Source organism: Saccoglossus kowalevskii, chromosome 19, assembly GCF_978046115.1.
Source record: "Saccoglossus kowalevskii chromosome 19, keSacKowa6.1, whole genome shotgun sequence".
NCBI lineage: Eukaryota > Metazoa > Hemichordata > Enteropneusta > Harrimaniidae > Saccoglossus > Saccoglossus kowalevskii.
The window spans coordinates 12,206,016-12,226,704 of record NC_140659.1 but is presented as its reverse complement, the minus strand read 5'-3'; the positions used below and the strand labels follow the sequence as shown (position 1 = coordinate 12,226,704).

General features: G+C 32.7%; 3 protein-coding genes across 3 annotated transcripts; all 3 read right to left on the bottom strand.

Moving 5' to 3' along the window:
• Positions 1-111: 111 nt before the first annotated feature.
• LOC146730284 (cadherin-20-like) lies at positions 112-2,618 on the bottom strand. The gene is made up of 4 exons (XM_085493695.1): positions 2,385-2,618; positions 1,782-1,953; positions 1,138-1,283; positions 112-528 (listed from the first exon to the last, which is right to left on the bottom strand). The coding sequence occupies exons 1-4, from the start codon at positions 2,616-2,618 to the stop codon at positions 163-165; spliced, it is 918 nt and encodes a 305-aa protein (XP_085349821.1). The 3' UTR covers positions 112-162.
• Positions 2,619-3,486: 868 nt separating this feature from the next.
• Positions 3,487-10,489, bottom strand: LOC146730283 (cadherin-23-like). Its single transcript, XM_085493694.1, has 9 exons — positions 10,482-10,489; positions 10,125-10,371; positions 8,754-8,978; positions 7,849-8,100; positions 7,543-7,648; positions 7,096-7,223; positions 4,716-4,843; positions 4,458-4,557; positions 3,487-3,598 (listed from the first exon to the last, which is right to left on the bottom strand). The coding sequence occupies exons 1-9, from the start codon at positions 10,487-10,489 to the stop codon at positions 3,491-3,493; spliced, it is 1,302 nt and encodes a 433-aa protein (XP_085349820.1). The 3' UTR covers positions 3,487-3,490.
• A 15-nt stretch (positions 10,490-10,504) lies between these two features.
• On the bottom strand, positions 10,505-19,656 carry LOC146730282 (cadherin-23-like). The gene is made up of 11 exons (XM_085493693.1): positions 19,617-19,656; positions 19,046-19,185; positions 18,748-18,801; positions 17,098-17,277; positions 16,346-16,450; positions 15,426-15,551; positions 15,056-15,134; positions 13,653-13,765; positions 12,878-13,051; positions 11,419-11,568; positions 10,505-10,893 (listed from the first exon to the last, which is right to left on the bottom strand). The coding sequence occupies exons 1-11, from the start codon at positions 19,654-19,656 to the stop codon at positions 10,666-10,668; spliced, it is 1,389 nt and encodes a 462-aa protein (XP_085349819.1). The 3' UTR covers positions 10,505-10,665.
• Positions 19,657-20,689: the final 1,033 nt, after the last annotated feature.

The window sequence follows — 20,689 nt, the reverse complement described above, 5'->3', positions numbered from 1 at the left end:
TTTCAATTTAAGATGTTTATATGATCATTCTTTTGTTTTTATGCACTTTTTGTCACAAGCTGATTGTGACATTATGATACCAACCAAAAACAATACACTTGGCAAAGATTAATATTTAAATAAATCATGTGATCATGCAGTAGCCAATCGAAGCAACTTATTTTAATAAGAATGATAACACTTACCTATATCTCCATCAGAGGCAGAGAGGACAATGAGTGAAGTACCTCTAGTTGCGTTTTCCAGTACAGACACCTCATAACTGTTTGCAGTAAACAACGGACTGTGATCATTGTCATCCTCTATTTCAATCTGAACAGTTGCTATGGCAACATTGGGGTCCATTCCTCCGTCTCTTGCCTGTATGGTTATGTTGTAAGCTTGGATGTATTCTCTGTCTAATGGGTGTGTCAGTGTGATAAGACCAGTTGATGAATTCATGTCAAAATTGTTTGTATTTGGTTCCAGCGATACGATGAAGTAAGAGACGGTTCCATTCTCTCCAAAATCCAAATCAGATGCAGAGACCTGTAAATTGACAATTTTGATTTTATTTATTAAATAAACAACTGTCACAACATGCTATATTCCATTTAATATTGCACAATTCACTCTACATATGCACTCGCCACTTCTTTGTTCAACTTTAAATACAATTGTGAGATATGTATAAAAAATAACTTTGGTCTTGGTTTTATTTGGAGTTCTTTGCATAATCCTGAAAAAATCATTTTCACATGTATCTCAACACTATTCAACCCCAAAGAGCTAAGGTCGCAATGTTCTTCCTTGCAGCGCAAAATATACTTGCTGATTTCAGCTGACAACTGGCTTCACCTCATTTATGTGTTATTCACATTTAAAGTCTACTCGAAAAAAATCAATCAGCACAAAATACTACCGGGGGGGGGGGGTATCAGTTTAATAAGCTTTGGATGCATCCTCATAATTTTCCACACTACTGGTGATCAATGATATGGTGATCAATGATATCGTGATCAAGAAATAAATGTAATTTGGTCAGATCTTAGGGCTTTGGATAAATACTAGCGTAAAATAAAAAAGAAGATATTATCAAAATCAGATGGTATGCATCAATACTATTTCCCTCTGAGATAAATGAACAAATTCAATTACCTGGATTACACTGGTCCCTGCTGGCTGATTTTCCACAACACTTCCGATATATGGAGTGTCTTCAAATACCGGAACATTGTCATTGATATCCAGTACTGTCACATGCACAATAGCTGAATGGCTGCTTCTTCGTAACGGCCTTCCACCTAAATATACATAGAAAATTCAATTTGTAAATACACCTAATAAGACCCTTTAGTGAAACCTGCTACTGTGAGGTGTAAACGAATGCAAATATATGTTGTTTTTAACATCGCTGGTAATTAGATTTTTGCAAATGACTATGCAACACCATGTACTATGTAGTTTTACTCGCCTGCACAGCAACATTTGGACGCTAGAGGGCGCAATTTATTGTACTATATTTAGATGCATTTACATATTTAGCACCATTTACATATACAAATTACATCTTCATTAGATTTGACTCCGAAATGATACTTTATGTCTATTGAAGTGTTTGGAAAACATAACATTGATCTATAAGCTGTACAATGATATATTTAAACATTCACCCCGATTCCACATTACTACTGCAGTGTCTCCGCCAGCCAATTAAGGAAATTAAGGAAATCATAACTGAAACAAAGTACATACAAGTTTGTGAACTTGATAAGGAATCTAGTCTACAAAGTTATACATACTGTCTTTCACAGTGAGAATGATTTCTTGAGCTGTGTTCATTTCTCTGTCCAATGGTACATCTGTTGTTGTTATCACACCACTTGCGCTGTCCACTTTAAAGTATGGAGTGAACGGATTGATCTCGTATACCAATAACTGGTTACTACCAATATCTGCATCTATGGCTGAAACCTACAGAAAGTGTTAGGAGAAAAACAAGTAAAAAAAAACCTTCTTCACATTATTAAGGTAGCACTATGGAGGGAAAACAAGTAAAAACTGTATCTGTGATTCTCTGAAAGTTATGTTACTATAGCAACCTATACATCATTTGAAAGCTTAGATTTATAGGAGAGTATGGGAGTACAATGTTTGAATATCTGACAGCCAATTTCGTAGGTCCTAGAAATCTGGACAGCATTAAATTATAATTACAAAACTGTTTTTATTCTAATCATACCCCCTACTGTTCTCACAGTATGGTAATTTTTTCCGTACTTTATGAACATTTCACAACATCTGTGCAGTGAAACAGCTGCAGACACGATGTACGTCTTGTGAAGGACTGATGATAAAATCGCCACCTTCCTTTCCAATCATAAAAAAAATCAAATATTTTGTACCTGAAAGACGTAAGTTCCATTATCAACATCTTCTGATATCGTTGTCATATATGGCTCATCAATCCATATTGGGTCATTGTCGTTGACATCACGTACTATGATTGTAACGTAACACACCGCACTGTGTCTAGGTATGCCTCTATCACTTGCTATCACTGTTAACCCATACATGTCAATATTTTCACGATCTAGTTGTCTTTCTAAAATAATCTCTCCTGATCCTACTCTCTTCATGTTAAATGAACCTAAAAAAAATCAAGAAGAGGAATATTTTTGGAAATTATATGTCGGAAAGAAATTATTTCAAAAACAGTTTTCCCTTGCAATATAACAGGACATTAAAACCATTATAGGACTCCATGAAAATTGTAGTGAAGTCAAATAGAGCATGCGTATGGAACACAGCCAGTAGTGTGCACATTAAAGAAATGTGCATTTCACATGAACTTGCTTGAATCATGTGTAGCATTCACATGAATATTACCGATACACAATCATTCATGAAAGTCACATGAAATCCACATTAAGATTGGATGAAGTTCGCACGACGCCTGAATAAAACCTGCATGAAATCTGCATGAATACTATATGGAGTCTGTATGAAACCCACAGAAAGCATGTGGGGAAAAACCAGGAAATCCAAACAAAACATCCGCAAATCCCACATAAAACCTGCATAAAATCTGCATGAATACCATATGGAGTCTGTATGAAACCCACAGAAAGCATGTGGGGAAAACCATGAAATCCACACGAAACATCCACAAATCCCACATAAAACCTGCATAAAATCTGCATGAATACCATATGGAGTCTGTATGAAACCCACATAAAGCATGTGGGGAAAACCATGAAATCCACACAAAACATCCGCAAATCCCACATAAAACCTGCACAAAATCTGCATGAATACCATATGGAGTCTGTATGAAACCCACAGAAAGCATGTGAAAAATAACCCAATGAAATCCTACATAAAACCTGCATGAAATACACACAAAATACCCGCAAATCCTACATAAAACCTGCATGAAATTCAACATGAAACTGTAATGCATTCATATAAATTTGAACTTGTGAAAACAACATAGACTGTTATAAATAAACTAACCATCTATGTTACCATCTGTAATATTATAATCAATGTATGCATTGGTAGTAGAATCCATGTCAGTTGCTCTTATCATGCCTATAGTTATTCCTGGATCAGCTTCCTGCAAGTACAATAGATAAATTATTCAAAACTTAATTTTGATTAAGTGTACAAAAATAAACATGTCAAATGTCCTACCACACCACATCTTTTGTATTTCTTATGCACCCCAAAAAAAGTGTGATCAAGTATTTATATTAGGTTATTATGTCAGTTTCCGCTAAGTAGGTATGCATGAAGGCAGTACAAGAATTGTATAAACTGACGTGTAGCATCAATGGATGCAGTCCCTTATACCCTGAATCCATACTTTGAGATAATCTCTTGACAATTTTATTATTACTTTTGTTCACTGCATGTCAAGAATTATTACTTAATGACAAATTAATGACAGTGAAATTGTTTGTATGAGAATTGGTGCTGTGTGATCAGTTGTGTTCAGTATTGGATTTGATTTGCGTAATGTACTATGACAATGTGTCATCTGATGTAAACAAGGAAGGTGTTCAAATAGAAACATTAGAATAAGTGCATATGAATATGTTTAATTCTACTGTTTTCAGAATTAACTATATTTAGATAAATGCACTGATAACAGCTGAAAATCATTGCAATAATATTGGTGTTGTGTTGTGGGGTTCTACAACATTGACCAATTTTTGAAAAATCAAGAAAAAAAGTGAAAATTTCCCTTCTTGCTATCTTAACACATCACCTATTAAAATCAATTAATGGAAAAATAAAGAAAGTCATGCAGAAGATGTGTTAACTAGGTTCAGCTTACAAAAATAAAATTAAGTCAGTAAGTCAACCATAACAATTCATGTTCTGTCATCTAAAAGTTCATAAAACATTCAAGTGTCTTAATTATTGTGTGAGTGTTATACATAGAATTAGTCTTGGCAGATTAAGAGACTTACTTCACTAACAGCAAACTGGTATACAGTGTATTCAAAGACTGGACTATTGTCATTGACATCAATAACACTCACAGTAACAGTGGCGGTAGCAGAACCAGTACTACAAACAAACATCCAACATGTTAGCGTACATGTATTGTAAGTTTACTTTGATATAAAACACATAACTTTGTAAATATTTTTGAATAATTTTCAGGAATCAAAATATAAAAACATAAGGTTTCGAAAAAATAATCAGATATATTGAGATTGACTTACGCTGGATCAACAGGAACCCCCTGATCATGAGCCAATATTTCCAGAATATAAACTTGATAGAGATCATCATAATCCAGCTCTTTCTTTATCAAGATTTCCCCATCAAATAAACCAATTGAAAATACATCCTAGAAAAGACAGAAAACAATTCTTAGTAATGCAAACACAAACCATTTTGTAACAGTGCATCATGACAAAAGAGTATTAGGGAAGATTATTATCTTTTCTGAGCTTTTGAAAATCTTTTGCAATAAAACAAGATACACTCTTTCTGAAAGTTTTAAGGTCACATGATCACTACCAAATAAAAATGAAGCGTTGTATTGCGATTACTTACAAATGCACAGTAAAACATTTTAATTTCGAGAGACAAAATTTTGACAAAGTCAGTGAAAGTTTCTTGAAATTTTGTCTCTACGAATACTATAAAATTATTAAATCATTAAAATTAGCAGTGAAAATTAAACAGTTTACATTATATCAATGCTCACTTGTAAAGACAACTATTTGAGTACAAACTGTTTCAAATAATAAACATGGTATTTGGATTTTGGATTGAGCTTATATAGATCTATTTTTATGTCAAATATTAATTTATTATTAATTTATTTATTAATTTATTTGAGTTGGTTAGATATTTTGTTTTTGTGATCAGAAAATAATAAATAAATCAAAGAAAGCTTAGAAAGAACTCCTGTGTGCTGAGAGTATTGAAGACACATTAAAAATTAATTAAAAATTACTTGTACTTGAGATATTGATGGAATAGCTGAAAACTAATTATGTAAATCAGGTAACTGATATAAACAGATTTAAGTGTAAAACTAATAAGGTCTGCACAATGTACCAAGTTTCATTGAAATGTGATTAGAACCCAAAAAATATTAATTATTATGCTAATGAGAGAGTTAATATGAACAGATTTTAACCCAAAATTAATCAGGCTGTCTATTGTCCTAGAGCATTTATGTACCAAGTTTTATTCAAATGTGATGATCAATACTTGAGATATCAGTATTAATTAATTATGTTAATTAAGTGATTAAGAAGCATACATATTTACCAAAAACTAATATGGTGTATAGTCCTAGGTTCATTGAAATGTGATGGGTACTCTTTAAAAGTTTCATTGAAATCCAATGAGTGGTTTGTAGACATCAGTGCAACAGCCATAGAACAGCAAAAAATTAACTAATTATGCAAATTAGGTAATTAATAGGCACAATTATTTATCCCAAAATTAATCAGGTCTCTGCATAGTCCTAGAAAATGTCGCAAGTCTCATTGAAATGTGATGATTAGTACTTGAGATATCAGGTGAAAAGCTGAAAATTAACTAATTATGCTAATAAGGTGATTAATATGCACAAATATTTACCCAAAAACTGTACCAAGTTTCATTGAAATGTGATCATTACTACTCAAAATATCAAAAGCTGAAAATTAATTAATTATGCAAATTAGGTAATTAATATGTACTGATATTACCCTAAACACTACCAGGTCTGTGCAGTGTCATGTGACATCTATGTACCAAGTTTTATTGAAATGTTATGATTAGTACTTGAGATATCAGTGGAAAAGCCGAAAATTGATTAATCATTATGTAAATTAGGTAATTAATAATATTAACAGATTTTTACCCAAAACTAATCAAATCTGCGTATTGGTTCAGAGCATCCCTGTGCCAAGTTTCATCAAAATCCACTGAGTGGTTCTTCAAATATCAGTGGAACAGTCATGGAACAGCTTGAAATCAGATAATTAGCATTTAAATTAGATAATTAATATTCATAGATTTTTACCCAAAACTAATCAAATCTGCGCACTAGTTCAGAGCATCCATGTGCCAAGTTTCATCAAAATCCAATGAGTGGTTCTTCAGATATCAGTGGAACAGTCTTGGAACAGCTAAAAATCAGCTAATTATCATGCAAATTAGGTAATTAATATTCATAGATTTTTACCAAAACCTAATCAACTCTGCGCATTATCCCAGAGCATCTATGTACCAAGTTTCACCAAAATTTGATTAGTGGTTCTTGAGATAATGGTTGAACAAAAAAAGTGACATACATACATACATACATACATACATACATACATACAGACATACAGACATACAGACATACATACATACATACAGACATACAGACAGGGTAACTGCAAAGACTCCCTTTTGTGCTTCGCACACGGGAGTCAATACATGTAGTCAACAAATTAAAAAAAGAAAAAAACATAAGATTTTATTTTGATCAGATTGAGGGCAGTATTGCTCCACTGATATTTCTACCAATCATATAATGTTTTCATGATTATAAATAAATATACAAGCATGAATCCTTCTCTCTCTTAATAACAACTTTAATTCAAAACTCACATCGGTGTTTCCACTAATGAAAGAATAGATGATATCACCATTCATTCCAAAGTCTAGGTCACTGGCAGTAACATTTCCAATAACTGTATCAATAGGCTGGTCTTCAGCAATATACACAGTTTGCCTTACTGAAAAAGTATACAAAACCAATTTTAAATAATGACAGTTTTAACATGTCATATAACATATTTAAAAAGACAGAAGCTGCAACTATTCAGAATATAACATTTGAAATAAAACACTTTGTATGCTGATGTGATTGATGTGAGTGTAGTGAACTATGTAGTGAAATAGCGCCCTCAGTGACAGTTTTGGTCAAACATCAAAGCATATGTCAATACAAGTAAATGTAAATAAATTTATCAGATTTAAAAAGTGTAGAAATGCAGTTTTTAAAAAGCACTTGTGAATATTTCTGAAGTATTTTAATTTAAAATAGATATTTACCATTTTCAAAGACAGGATTGTTGTCATTTACATCAAGAATTGTGATGTACACCATTGATGTAGCAGTTTTTTGTTCATTGCCATGACCACCATCTACAGCTAGTACCTAAATAAAATATCAAAGTTTACATCGGAGATCAACATAACATGGCAACACTTAAATATAGCTGTTCTCTATCAAACATATCCCACAATGCAATAACATATCGTATTTAGTCGGTACATTTTGAAATATAATCGCAATGTTTACATTGAAAATACTTGATAAATACATTCATGTCTGACACAAGTAAAATCAGTAACTACCTGCACTATGTAAGAATCCACACCCATATCTCTGTCAAGGAATGTTGTTGTTGTAATTTCACCAGTTCCAGGGTTGATTCGAAACACACCTGGCTGTGATACCGAGTATACTATAGACTCCGTGCCCACAGCACTTGACATGTCTCCATCAATAGCAGTCACCGTGGTTACTGTATCACTAGTTTGGATATCTTCAAAGACAGACACGTTATAAGTCTGATGAGTAAACTCTGGACCGTGGTCATTTTTATCCTGGAATAAATAATAAATATTTCATGGTGACTAACTTTAAGTCATGCTCTGACAACAAACCCAATAGATTATTTTTATGAAACAGGAACATATACATGTATATTTTAATAATAACTGCTATGTACAACATCAATTTTATCTCCTAGTGAGACTAACCAGTTCCTATCACACAGACGCGAAAGGAAAATATTAAAAAGTGAATCCTCCTGTAATGAAAATAATTTTCATATTACCGGTACATGCAGTTGTATACAAACAATTTCTCAAGATTCTCTCTTCATGCAATAAAAATTCTCTCTCAAATTGGAACAGAGTTTGAGGGGAAAATGGCAGCCTCTTTGTATATGTGGGGCTGTATTAATAAAATTGAAAATTAAATGAAATTTGGTATTTATTTTTTTCAAATAGTACAATCAAGCGGACATAAAAACAATGGTTATTTTAACCATGGAAGTTAACTTTTGTTGTCTAGCATTCACAGATTTTTTTCCTGCAGGTAATAGATACTTGAGTCCTGTTTGTCTGAAATTAACAAATTTTACTAATATCTCTAGATGGACATTTATATTCATTTGGTCTAAGAAATTATCAACAAACACCGAAAAAAAAATTCAAAATATGACATCAAAAGATTTTAAGAAAAGATTACTTACTAAGACTTCAATATAAAGTACTGCAACATCACTTAGACCATCCAGATCTTCTGCTGACAGTGTTAAAGTTAATCCGCCATCAATTAGCTCTTCATAATCAACAGGTGTATTAACGAAGACAAAACCATTTACACCATCGGTTGTCACGCTGAACTGGTCCTCGCTCGGAGCATCCAGAATATGGTAGGTTATTTGGTTATATGGGGCAGAGTCTCTGTCTGTGGCCTGGAAAGCGAAAACACATAATGTAATGAATTACAATACTAATGTGTTGATATAGAGCAACACTGCTAATAACTTGATAAAATAAATTTATTAAGATGTTTCAAAGATTCTAAATTTCTCAAGGTAAAAATAAGTGTGACTAGTCAGCTGGTGTACGAGAACATAAATTTTAGGGATGAACCATTGTTTTTTATTTTGGTGCGTGCAGTTTAATTTTTTCATTCCAGTATGCACTATAGTAAATATATAATTACAGTGCAATACATGTAAATGTAAATTACAGATGATTAAAGTGGCAATAGCTATGATGATTTAAAACATTTTTTTGTTTAAATATAACTACATGAAGATGACCAAATCTTATTTAAATTTTGTTTTAGAAACAATTACACCGGCAAAGTGGTCACTACACAAGGCTGTCACATGAAATGTGATGTGAAAACTAATGGTTGGATAGCCGCTATTTTGTCGAAATCAGTCACGTGATGGGAAACGTAGTTTATGATGCATGACACACAGAAAATCACAGAAAAAAGATTGATAGTTACAGCTAATATATTATAATCATAAAACAAAAAAAAATTTTCAGAATTGCACTTGCAAGCACTAGCACATATGTGATCCAAAACGATTTCATCCATTATTGGTTGGTGTGTCTCCATTATAGTTTAATTATATAGCACCCTTGAGAGAGATATCGTTGGGGTGCATGTAAAGTAAAGTAATTAATACCAGATATGATTATACTAATATACATACAAATTCATTCAGATTTTATTTAAGGCCTTCACTTAGACTTGATATTAAGGATAGGAACATCTAGGGTATTTTCAATGAAGCATGTACATAAAGTTGCTACGCAGAGAGCGTTAGTTTCAAGATGGTGGCACTTGCAAAAGTTTAGCTGGATTTTGTTAACCGGTTTTTAGTGATTGTTTTAGAGACTAGAATTCATATTTATCATCTGAGAGACATGTAATAAAGTTATTACAGAATACAAGCATCTGTGTTCTCATGCATGGAAAATATTTATCTTCCTAACATCTGGCAAATATTCTCTGATGTTCTGTCATAACCAATCATATTTGGCCAGTACTATAGAATACATTATTTTTGTTTATAAATTAACATAATTAATTCGCTTACTCTTATTCTGACTATAGATTTATTTAAATAAACCGTATTTTCCTCAATAGTAGCAAAGTATTCACTGTCTTTGAATACTGGTGGATTATCATTGACGTCAATCACATTAATGATAACTCGTGTGTTGTCCGCTTCGGCCGGATTACCACCATCTTCGGCTCGTACTGTGAGTTGATACCTTAGACTGAGCTCATAATCTATTGATTGGATTAAGCTGATAACACCAAGCTCTGCATCAATTATAAATCTACAAATAAGTTATATGTATTTTGTTAATATTTGCAGTAACAATGAGTTATACAACTCAGGGTATACATCATTATTATTTTTTTTTTAATTACATAAGCTTGCAATCACATGGCCATGAAATAAAAGTTCATAAAATGTAGATGATATAAAAATTGACTTGTCTATAATACATGTAGCATATGGAAAGTCTATATGGCTAATGAAAGATCTACCATGCCAAGTGTATATGAAGAAGAGATATATTTTTACACAATGGTATATTACCACAAAATCACTAAGTCATTGATAATACTCACTGATCAGCTCCTGATATTGTATAGGTGATGTCTCCATAGATACCAATATCATCATCGGTTGCTGTAACCATGGTAACATTACTCCCTACTGGGAGATCCTCCTTGACATCAACAGTGATAGACTGGGAGCTGAAGATTGGTCGGTTATCATTTTCATTAATTAATGTGATTCTTACACGAGTCATATCAAAATGAGTGATGTCAGCAGTCTCATTTGCATATATCTGAACAAAAAAGAAAAATGCTGTGTTCAGGTTGATTCAAATGTCACTCAAATTATGTACAAGTGTTGTAAGGTACTGTAAAATACTTTATTTTAGCTGAAATTAATTTTCGCTGAAAAGATTTTTTGGGTGTTTTGTATGAAATTTTTTTTCACTGATTTTTGACAAGTTGAATGTAAAAATAGGAAAAAAGGTATATTCACTGGATTTTATATTCACTGAATCATTCTTTCAGCGAAAACAGCGAAAATGAATTTCAAGTGAAAATTAATTATTTTACAGTAGTCTTCTTTAAACACATTGCTGTCTGAAAGATTACACACAGATTCAGACAGTATTCCGAGTTATAGTGCTGAGTGAACAGTTGGAGCTGGGAATCAAACCCAGACCCTTCCTGATACAAGGCAAACACGCTATAAACCAGTGGCACTATACATGCATTTTAGAATCCACTTAAAACAAAGTAACTTTCATGGTTAAATTATTTTATTGTCAAAATTCAAAGTAAGGCCTGGTTGCACTTACATAAAGTTGATATTGTACTGCAGTTTCATAATCCAGAGGATGGTCCACCAGTATAATCACGTCAGCTTCACCTAACACTCTTGATGGCTCCAATCGGAATAGTTCACTGTACTGTCCATGTAATGACAAACTTATTGTAGAAAACTCTCCCTGGAAATAATAATACTTGGATTAAATCTGCAATAACATAGCACTGTATGATTGTGAGAAGGGTAAAGTCAAATTAAAATGTTAATGAGCATATTAGCAAGGCATTGTGGGAAAGAAACTCTAGTTTTGCTCTACTGAGCATGTTACAGGGCATATTTGTAATGCATTATGGGAGACAGTTATTGAATATAATTGATTTTTTTTGATCACACGGCAAACTTTCCAAATCAAATGTCAATATGTATACAATACATGGCTTTTTCAGCCCACTATTACTTAGGCAAAAACTAATTTTGAGGTATTAAGAAAATACTTTCATCATAGATGGGAAATGGAAAAAACATCTGTACTGGACAGGTAGATTTTGTCTGGAACAGGTAAATAGAGAAATTGTCTGTCTCTATGGTCAATATCAAGACTTTGCTAACTGTTCTAATTTGTAGTTCAAAGTTTCTAATGTCAAGAAAACTACTTTCAGAGTTTTTAAGTCCTGACGATGATGAACTGAAAGTTAAAATTTTATTTCAAATATCAAATATATGTTTAATTTATTTTGCTAGGGATAGGTACATCATCAATTGGGACAGACCCAGCATGTCCAACAGACAGGCATGCAACTTCAATTTTTCAAACCCTGCTCCCGCAATTCTATTCATGTTCAGTTCAAAAATGTACAAAGTTTACAAGTATGTTTCAGAGATACATTAGTAATGAGGGAAGTGCCAACTCTTGGTGAAATTTTATTTAGGGAAGTGACTTTGTCCAGGTTGCACAACCACTTACTGCTTCTGGCTAAAAGACACATTTATCTTATGAAAATGAGAAACCTAAAACCCCACTTTCCAACTTTTCTGAACTAAGTCAAGTATAACTATCATCTTGAATACAACATTGCTGTGAACAAAGACAAAATTGAAACACACTGTAATAAGTGGATTAAAATCCACCAAATTGTTATGTCTTGAATGCACTTGTATATTGCCTGTATATGTACGCAGTGTATTCTGCTTACTGTATGTATTATGAATGATTACCAATAAAAACTTATAAATATAAAAAAACAAGTTTACAAGTACATCGGTTTTATCAGTTCACACTACATTACAAGGACTCTAGAATTATAGAAAATCTCAAACTTCCACAATGGTTTGTATCATCTGAGCAGCAATGTAAAAAAAAGATGTTTGTGAAAGACGTCTATGGCTATAGATACAGTCGTACAAAAGCATGATCAATGGTACATCTCTGTCTTAAGAATATAGAGGGCAGACCATTTGATTAATCACTGCATTACCATTTCATTACTCACCTGGTCTCTATCTCTGACATGGATATCTAATGGCAATGCGATATGAGCATTCTCAGACACAGTAATACTGTATTCTGCTTGGCTAAACAATGGTGATTCATCATTGACATCGTTAATAGTGATTGTAAATTCAGTCTGTGCAGAATCACCACCATCTGGACCAACCTCCAATGCCTTAAAAATAAATTCAACAAAAGTCAGTTAAAATATTTCAATCTTTTTTATAATAAACAAGTCATAGTCCCTGATGACCGCCTATCAGCCATTTTTGATTTGAAAATGACAATATGATGTGCCTGACGTATGTGTGAAATTTTAACTTCAGGCATGTCTGATATATTGATATTGTATTGCATTTTTTAAAATAAAATGTTGTGTATCAAGGTCTTGTTGGGTTTAATGTACAAAGTTTAAACCAAAATGGTTCAAACCATTTGGTTCTGAAAAAATGTAATTTTGATGCACTTTTGGTCTTAAAATGGCTGCTGTGTGGCCATCGTAAATCAGATCATGAAACAAATGCATGTGCATATATTCTATATATGTGTATGTGAAGTTTGAATTTAATCAGTCCAAGCATGTGTGAGATGTGGTTGGATACCAACCAGTGTTGAATGTGACCAACCAGTGGATCACATGTGCAAAACACATGTGCACAACAAACATCTGCATCTTATTGCAAATTGCAACACGTCTGTTAATCACAAATTTGTCCCTAATACAATTCAGCAGAAGCTTTGGACTAAAATAAATTATAATTTCAAGTGATCAGTACCTCTACTGTTAAAGTGACATAACCAGGAAATCCTTCAGCTTCTCTGTCAATTAATCTTTGTCCCCTAATCTCACCAGTATCAGCATTGATAGTAAACAGTTCGGGCACAGAAGCTGAAAGTAAACATATTCATAGAGTGAACATGTGTGTACTCACCACTAGTTACATCCTGGGTTTAGTGCCATTCTTCCAGGCAAAATGTTGTCTGTTTTTAGGTATTTTTCTCTATTTTTTTATAATTTTGATCTGGATGGCCATAATTTTCTCTTGGCTACAAGTCTTAGTGAAAATTTGAGAAAATAATATGTGGGTGTAAAATTTTTGAATGGTTGATTTTTGCACTCAATTGTTTAATCATTGTTTTACCATCAGACTGTCTCTTCCAAATTTTTCAGCACATTTTTCTTGTATTCTTCAATATTTATGGAAATGAACTCTAATCTTGGAGCCAACAGACAAAATATGAGCCAATTTTCACTTTTTACTCAAAAAATTTGGCTATTTTTGTCCCAATCTTCTGAAGGAAAGTGCAGACTATAAGTGGGACTATTTTGTGAACTGGTGGTAAAAAAGTTAAGGTGGTCTTGCATCCTGTGCATATTTTCTGCATGTAGCAGTGACAATATTTCATGTAAAAAAATTTCTACAATCTAGTATTAGTCCAAAGTATATGAACTTGTTTTGTTCACTGTCAATCTTTTATACAGAAAAATGGGAAAATAATATAAGGTTATTACGAGAATACCTCAAAGTATGCACGAATACAGTACAGTGGCAGTATAGACCGAGTGCATACTTTGCGGTATCTTCGTAATAACCTTATTATTATACATCTTTTTCTTCCAAGAAAACATCATGGGAATGCCGAAATCCAAAAAGTTTAGAACAGAATCAGCAAACTTCTTTGTATGGAGTCCGGTCAAATCCTGGTGGCAGCCATGTTTGTTTTTATTATTAGAGGACGCTTACGCGCGTAATCATTCCATATTTGGAATTCACATTTCCTAATATGGTAGTATGAAAATACCCTGTAAAATACCGCAAATTATGGCATGCTGTAACTTATGGCGTTACAGTGACAGATGTATAATATTATTATATATCAAATATGTAAAAATAAAGAAAATGGCAACTTTTTTACTTTTGTGTAGTATTCCACACACACAAGAACACAGTGGGGTGTTCACCAAGAATGCATTTCCAATTATTTCCTGAAAATACAGTTTAATATTTTCTCATGGATGGCAGCATAACGACCATGGATGAAAAGTTTTGAGAGCAGTCTTAAACATCCCCTCACATTCACCTCAAATTTGTAATACAACTGTACTATGACTATTGACATATTGCTGTGTAACCTCTCTATTAACTGAACTCAGTCCAACAGATACATGTGTACTCACCACTGACTATAGAATAAGATATTTGATTAGAAAGTCCAATATCTTGGTCAAAGGCTCTGACAGTCTGAACTACCAAAGTCTGTAAATGAAAGAAAGCGTTACGGCTATCCCTACAGTGTCCAATCACAGAGTAGGTTGCATTGGAACATAATACCAGTACTTGTCAAATCAGCACATCACTGCCTAGACTAATATTCGTTTTAACACAATCTGGCACCATAAAACAAGCCAAATTTAAGTTCAATAAAATAAAGTCATTATTGATATGAATAATTTATTATTTTTGTTCTATATTGACATATATCTACATAAATACATCATAAGTCTGACATGAACCCAAGTTCAAGATCACAGTGCCTCATAAACTTACTGTGGGAGAGTTTTCATCCACTGATGTGGTATACGGCAATCCTGTAAACATTGGCGGGTTGTCTTGCACGTCAGTTACTTTGATAATTAACGATGCCTCACTACTTTGTTGTGGAATGCCTTGATCCTGTACATGATATATAATTAATATAATTCATTTGACAAAAAAATAATGAGATAGGGGGCTTAATGGAGCTTATCTCATTGCGTAAAAAATGTGGGGATAAGAAGAACTTTAGAAAGAAAAACATTTTTGAGTTTCCTCCTGAGATGAGATTTTCCTTCTGCAGTCAGTAATGGGATCCAAATATATGTACATCTTTATAAGGAGTGTTGTCAATTTCTATAAACCCTGTATACTTTTGAAAGCAGAATCAGCATTCTAGACAATAATCTATAATAAGTAAATATTCATATTCATGTGAGCTTTGACCAATGGGACTTAAAGAGCTTTTTGACATAGGGCAATGCATTTTAGAAAGATTCAAGGCCTGAACAGGTGCAACATTTTATTTATATTATTAAATAATTCATTTCAAAAGCATCGAGTAAATTACGGAGATATAGCAATGACACTAGTCACGGTCACTGACTTTCTGTTTATTGAGAAGCCACCTTATTTCAGCTTTGGTTGTTGTACATTACTTCTAACCAATGCTAAATACAATAACGTTCAGTGAGATTCCAATATTGCACAACAGTTTTTGCTAAAGCACGAAGGGCATTTTCCAAATCCATGTAAAGTAATTTTTAAATTTAATAAAATTTAGAATAATTTGTGGTTATTATGATGAATTTATAATTATACCTTCATCTATTTGTCTTGAAAATTGTGGGAATGTTCATTTTATCGATAGTTAATCACTTTTTACGTACAGCTCATTCAAGACCTTAGTTTTGTTCTATAATGTTGATACTTACCGTTGCCACTATTGTTAATTCATATATATTGATATCCTCATAGTCTAATGGCTGATTTATTATTACGTATCTATTTGGTGATGGAATGGAGAAGGAATTAATCTCCTATAAAAGAAAAATAGAATAAAATTACATCAATCACTTTTAAACTATTAATTTAATATAATGAAGTCATTACACAAAGTCACTTATAGTTAAATGAGTAGTTGGTACAAGTGACATCATCGGGTGTATTGTCCACTTGCAAAATACATTGGCATGTTCAATCAAAGACACTTGAGTATTCAAGCTAGAGTGCTAGTTCTATTGATTATACTGTGCTGCATAGACATGCTTTTGTTTGAAATTCATCCCTCAAAAAACATATAATCAACACTTTGTATACATGATGTGAAATTCACAACCTTGCATGCTGAACATTCAAAATCACAATTAAAACATAAGAGCTGTTACATCCAAGAAAATATCTCACTTGCTTGTCGCTGCCTTCCCTAGTCTCTTAATTTATTTCAGTCTAAATTTACATTGTTCATCTAAATCTTTTCCAAATTGTATTTCCAAACCAAGATATTAAAATGAAACTGATCTCCACTTTTTTAGCACAGTAGTTAAAGCTTTGAGTATTATAACAAGATCTCTGGCTCAAATTTGTTTGGAACTAAATACCAGAATTCAAAAGAAGTGATCCACATCCAAGGTTCTACTACAATGATCTGCAAGTAACTCCAAAAAAACAAAGTGACCAAACTTACCGTTGAGAACGAAAAAAATATTATACCATTCCTCCCAGAGTCAGAATCTGTTGCACTGATTTCAAAAATTGTGGTTCCTACAGTCACATTCTCAGATATGGATACTTTATAAGGTGTGTTCTCGAAGACTGGGGCATTGTCATTTACATCAAGCACATATATAGATGTTTCCATCGGTTGCTACGAGTTAAAAAAAAAATATTATTTTCTTCAATATAATATAATGTAACATTTACGAATTATTTACTGGGTTTTATTTTTGCTTATAAGTAAAACGCAATAACAAATTTAATCTACATAAAAATGTACAATTATAAAAATCTGTGAAATTAAAACCAAATGATGAATTTGTATTTTTTGAAGGCATAAAATAGTTTCCTTCATAGATCGTCGCACTTATGTGTGTACGCAGTGATTGGATGAAAGAAGCGGTCGTTTGTTGTTTGCTACAGTTGTTATTTAATATATAAATGTACAATGTATGTGTCTCTGCTAACACCTTACGCGCCAGATGTTTTACCCACCCAAAATTTGGAGCAAATATTTTCACATTTCATAAAATTTTTACTAAATTTCGTCACAATTTTGTACCATACAGACAGTTTCAGATATTGCTTTTAATTTTTGATCAAAAGATTTGTCAATTTTATCAATATTTCTTATACAGTGAAGCTGACTATACAAAATCGTTTTGTAGATGGTGCGAAAATAGTTGTCAAAGGTGCTCATTACCATGGCAATGTTGTCATAGTAGATTACAAGCTAGATTGATTAGTAAGCAACATTCATACGCTGGTTGGTATAAATGTAAATATACAACGTCACGATGTGACGATTTATAGGCTGTGACATCATTTGTTGTAAACTTATTTGCCAACCAGCACACGAATACATGACTGATTACAATTAGAATGTGATCTGATGTAAAAACAAGTTGTTTATTGACAGCAACATAAACATGTATCTTTAAAAAACAATAAATAAAATGTAATTACAATAAAAAGCAGCAATTAGCGGCATTATTTTATCTTTTGATGCAAACTTCTGATTCTCGCCAACCAGTCACTGAGCATACTTGCGCTCACAAAATGTACACAAGTGGGACCTTTTATGGAAATAATATTTAAGAAATTGAATCATCTATGATTTTCAGATCATCTTGTACTAGTAAATACTGTAAAATACTTTATTTCCGTGAAAATACAATCCAGTGAATATATATATTTTATATTCAATGTGGCAAAAATTAGTGAAAATAAATTCCATACAAAACACCCAAAAGGTCTCTTCAGCGAAAATTAATTCCAGCTAAAATAAAGTATTTTACAGTAAGCTGAACTTATTTTTATGCTAATTATCAAATGTTCAAAGCATACTATTGTCATATAGTGGTGTCAAGAATCAGAGGTAAACTCAAATTTTCACCTTAAAAATTCTTATAAGTCATGCGTTCTAGCAACAAAGCTTTGATTTATCAACATTAAAAGGCACAAGGCTGTAAGAGTTTATAAAAAAAATTGTAAAAGCTGATCATTTCAGCTGAGTTTTCATTCAAATTCAAATATTCAATAGTAATTGGCTCTTGACCTAAACATTGTATATGCACATCTACTGGTAATAAGTAAATTATAATTGTATAAAAATACTAACCTGTTGTCCCATATTATCAACAACAGAAAATATCACTTCATGATGTGGATTCACCTGATATCAAATAATTATAATATTATATCAATATTAATCTCAATAGCAAATAGTAATATATACAAAGTTAAAACATAATAGTATAGATGTGCTTTTCAATTCGTTTTCTTTCTTTTTTTATCAATTCGAAATTTAATTTATTACATCATTTTATTTCCCATGCATCTATTATTTTGTTGATAGAGACTATGGAATATATTGATTGAATTAAGATTGAAATACATTAAATTGGAATTAAACTTGCCTCCCTGTCAAGTGATTTTTTTAGTTTCACCGAGCCATTCACGGAATTGACGTCCAGAAGTTCTTGGGAAATATCATCATACAATGCATAATGAACGGGTCCTTCTGCATCATATCCATTCAGAACCAGAATCTCAGTTCCTTTAGATAAAAAAGATTATACCATATCATGAACTTTAAACCAAGCTCAAATCCAAAAGTGTTTTTAAGAATATTTCTTGGTCCAGTTCAGTATAAGAACAATAAAAACTAAAATTTCTTTTTTTAATCTTTGTTTCATTCACCCCTCTAGAAAATAAGATTTGTTTTCGAAAGACTCTCTGTGCTAATCCTTTTTGTCGGGGTGGGTGGAGGGGGTATCCCATTGTCATCCACATCGCGTAGATTAAACCATGGTTCTTAGTACATCCATGATTAAACGGAGTCACCATATCAACACATTAAAAAACAACACATTCTTACATAAAACCCATGGAACTGCCACTCAATTTGAATGGTTAAGTGACAGAATGTTACCAAATTTCGTACGCCATCATGGTCGGAAGCTTGTCTGTGTACAACCGAGACAGTACCGGCAATGTGTGGAACTTTTTTTAGATCTTTCGTTCCCATGCATCTTTAGAACACACAAACAAAGTTTGTTGTCACTCGATCAAAATGGCCGCCTATTAAGCCGATTGGCTAAAACGAGGCTGAGGGAATCACAGATATGACGTCACCAGTAAAACGCATGCATACTACCAGGGTCTCATTGCTGGTTGCATCATTGTCCCAATATTACGCTATAACTGTCCCAGTTTGGACTGCGAATGACGGATGATATAGAAAGTACGTAATTTGGCATGTGGCTGTAAAATAAACCCATTTACAGCGGATTTCTGATGAAAATGGGACACAGTAAGTAAATATCATCCTGGATCATAAATTAAAAATCAAATAGTAAGTTGCTCATAATTCTAATTACAAACTTATAATGTTTTTGTTTTGTTTTTTCATTTCATATTTTTTGTTCAACTATATATATTTTTTTTCAATATATAATATAATGTGGATGAGATATTTGAAGAGATCTGATCTAGCCGGGGAATTTTAATTAAAGTATTTATCCCGAGTTTCTCAACATATCAATTTGTTTGCTTCCTCGTCTACTCATAGACCTTAAAAGACTTTTAAGGTCTATGGTCTACTTGACATACAACATTGTATAAGCAAAATTACTTCTAGGAAATATTTTTATATTTTACGAGTTTTTATTAAAGGATACAGGATTGTACTTCTGGACCTTCTTGGTCTGTGTGGTTTCCAATTCGCTCTACACAAATAAACATCGGAGTTGAACCCGCATGCGTAGTCGTCGCCATGTGTAGCGTGGGACCCATGTCTGATGTATACCATATTGTATTTTTACTTACCTAGAGGGAGGTCTTCTCGTAATTGTAGGGAAGTTATATCAGTTATGAACCGTGGTGGTTCGTCTCCTGTGAAAAGAAAGGGCAAGTCGTTACGAGACGAGGCAGGTAGTTAATATAGACGAAGAAGGTCGTTATTCGTGCGATAGAGGTATTTATAACGGATAAACACTTACCATTAACATATGACAGTATTGTAAATGATAATAGTAACGTAATTAGAGTCTTCAATTGAC

Coding starts and splice junctions, on each gene's coding strand:
- LOC146730284 (XM_085493695.1), bottom strand. CDS start 2,618: ATGAAGAGAGTAGGATCAGGAGAGATTATTTTAGAAAGACAACTAGAT. Junction 1,954..2,384: donor ATGGAACTTACGTCTTTCAG/GTACAAAATATT, acceptor CACTTTCTGTAG/GTTTCAGCCATAGATGCAGA. Junction 1,284..1,781: donor CATTCTCACTGTGAAAGACA/GTATGTATAACT, acceptor ATGTATATTTAG/GTGGAAGGCCGTTACGAAGA.
- LOC146730283 (XM_085493694.1), bottom strand. Junction 8,101..8,753: donor TACTTTATATTGAAGTCTTA/GTAAGTAATCTT, acceptor TATTTATTCCAG/GATAAAAATGACCACGGTCC. Junction 7,224..7,542: donor CAATCCTGTCTTTGAAAATG/GTAAATATCTAT, acceptor ATACTTTTTCAG/TAAGGCAAACTGTGTATATT.
- LOC146730282 (XM_085493693.1), bottom strand. CDS start 19,656: ATGGGAACGAAAGATCTAAAAAAAGTTCCACACATTGCCG. Junction 17,278..18,747: donor TTGATAATATGGGACAACAG/GTTAGTATTTTT, acceptor TTTAACTCGTAG/CAACCGATGGAAACATCTAT. Junction 15,135..15,425: donor TGGATGAAAACTCTCCCACA/GTAAGTTTATGA, acceptor TTTCATTTACAG/ACTTTGGTAGTTCAGACTGT.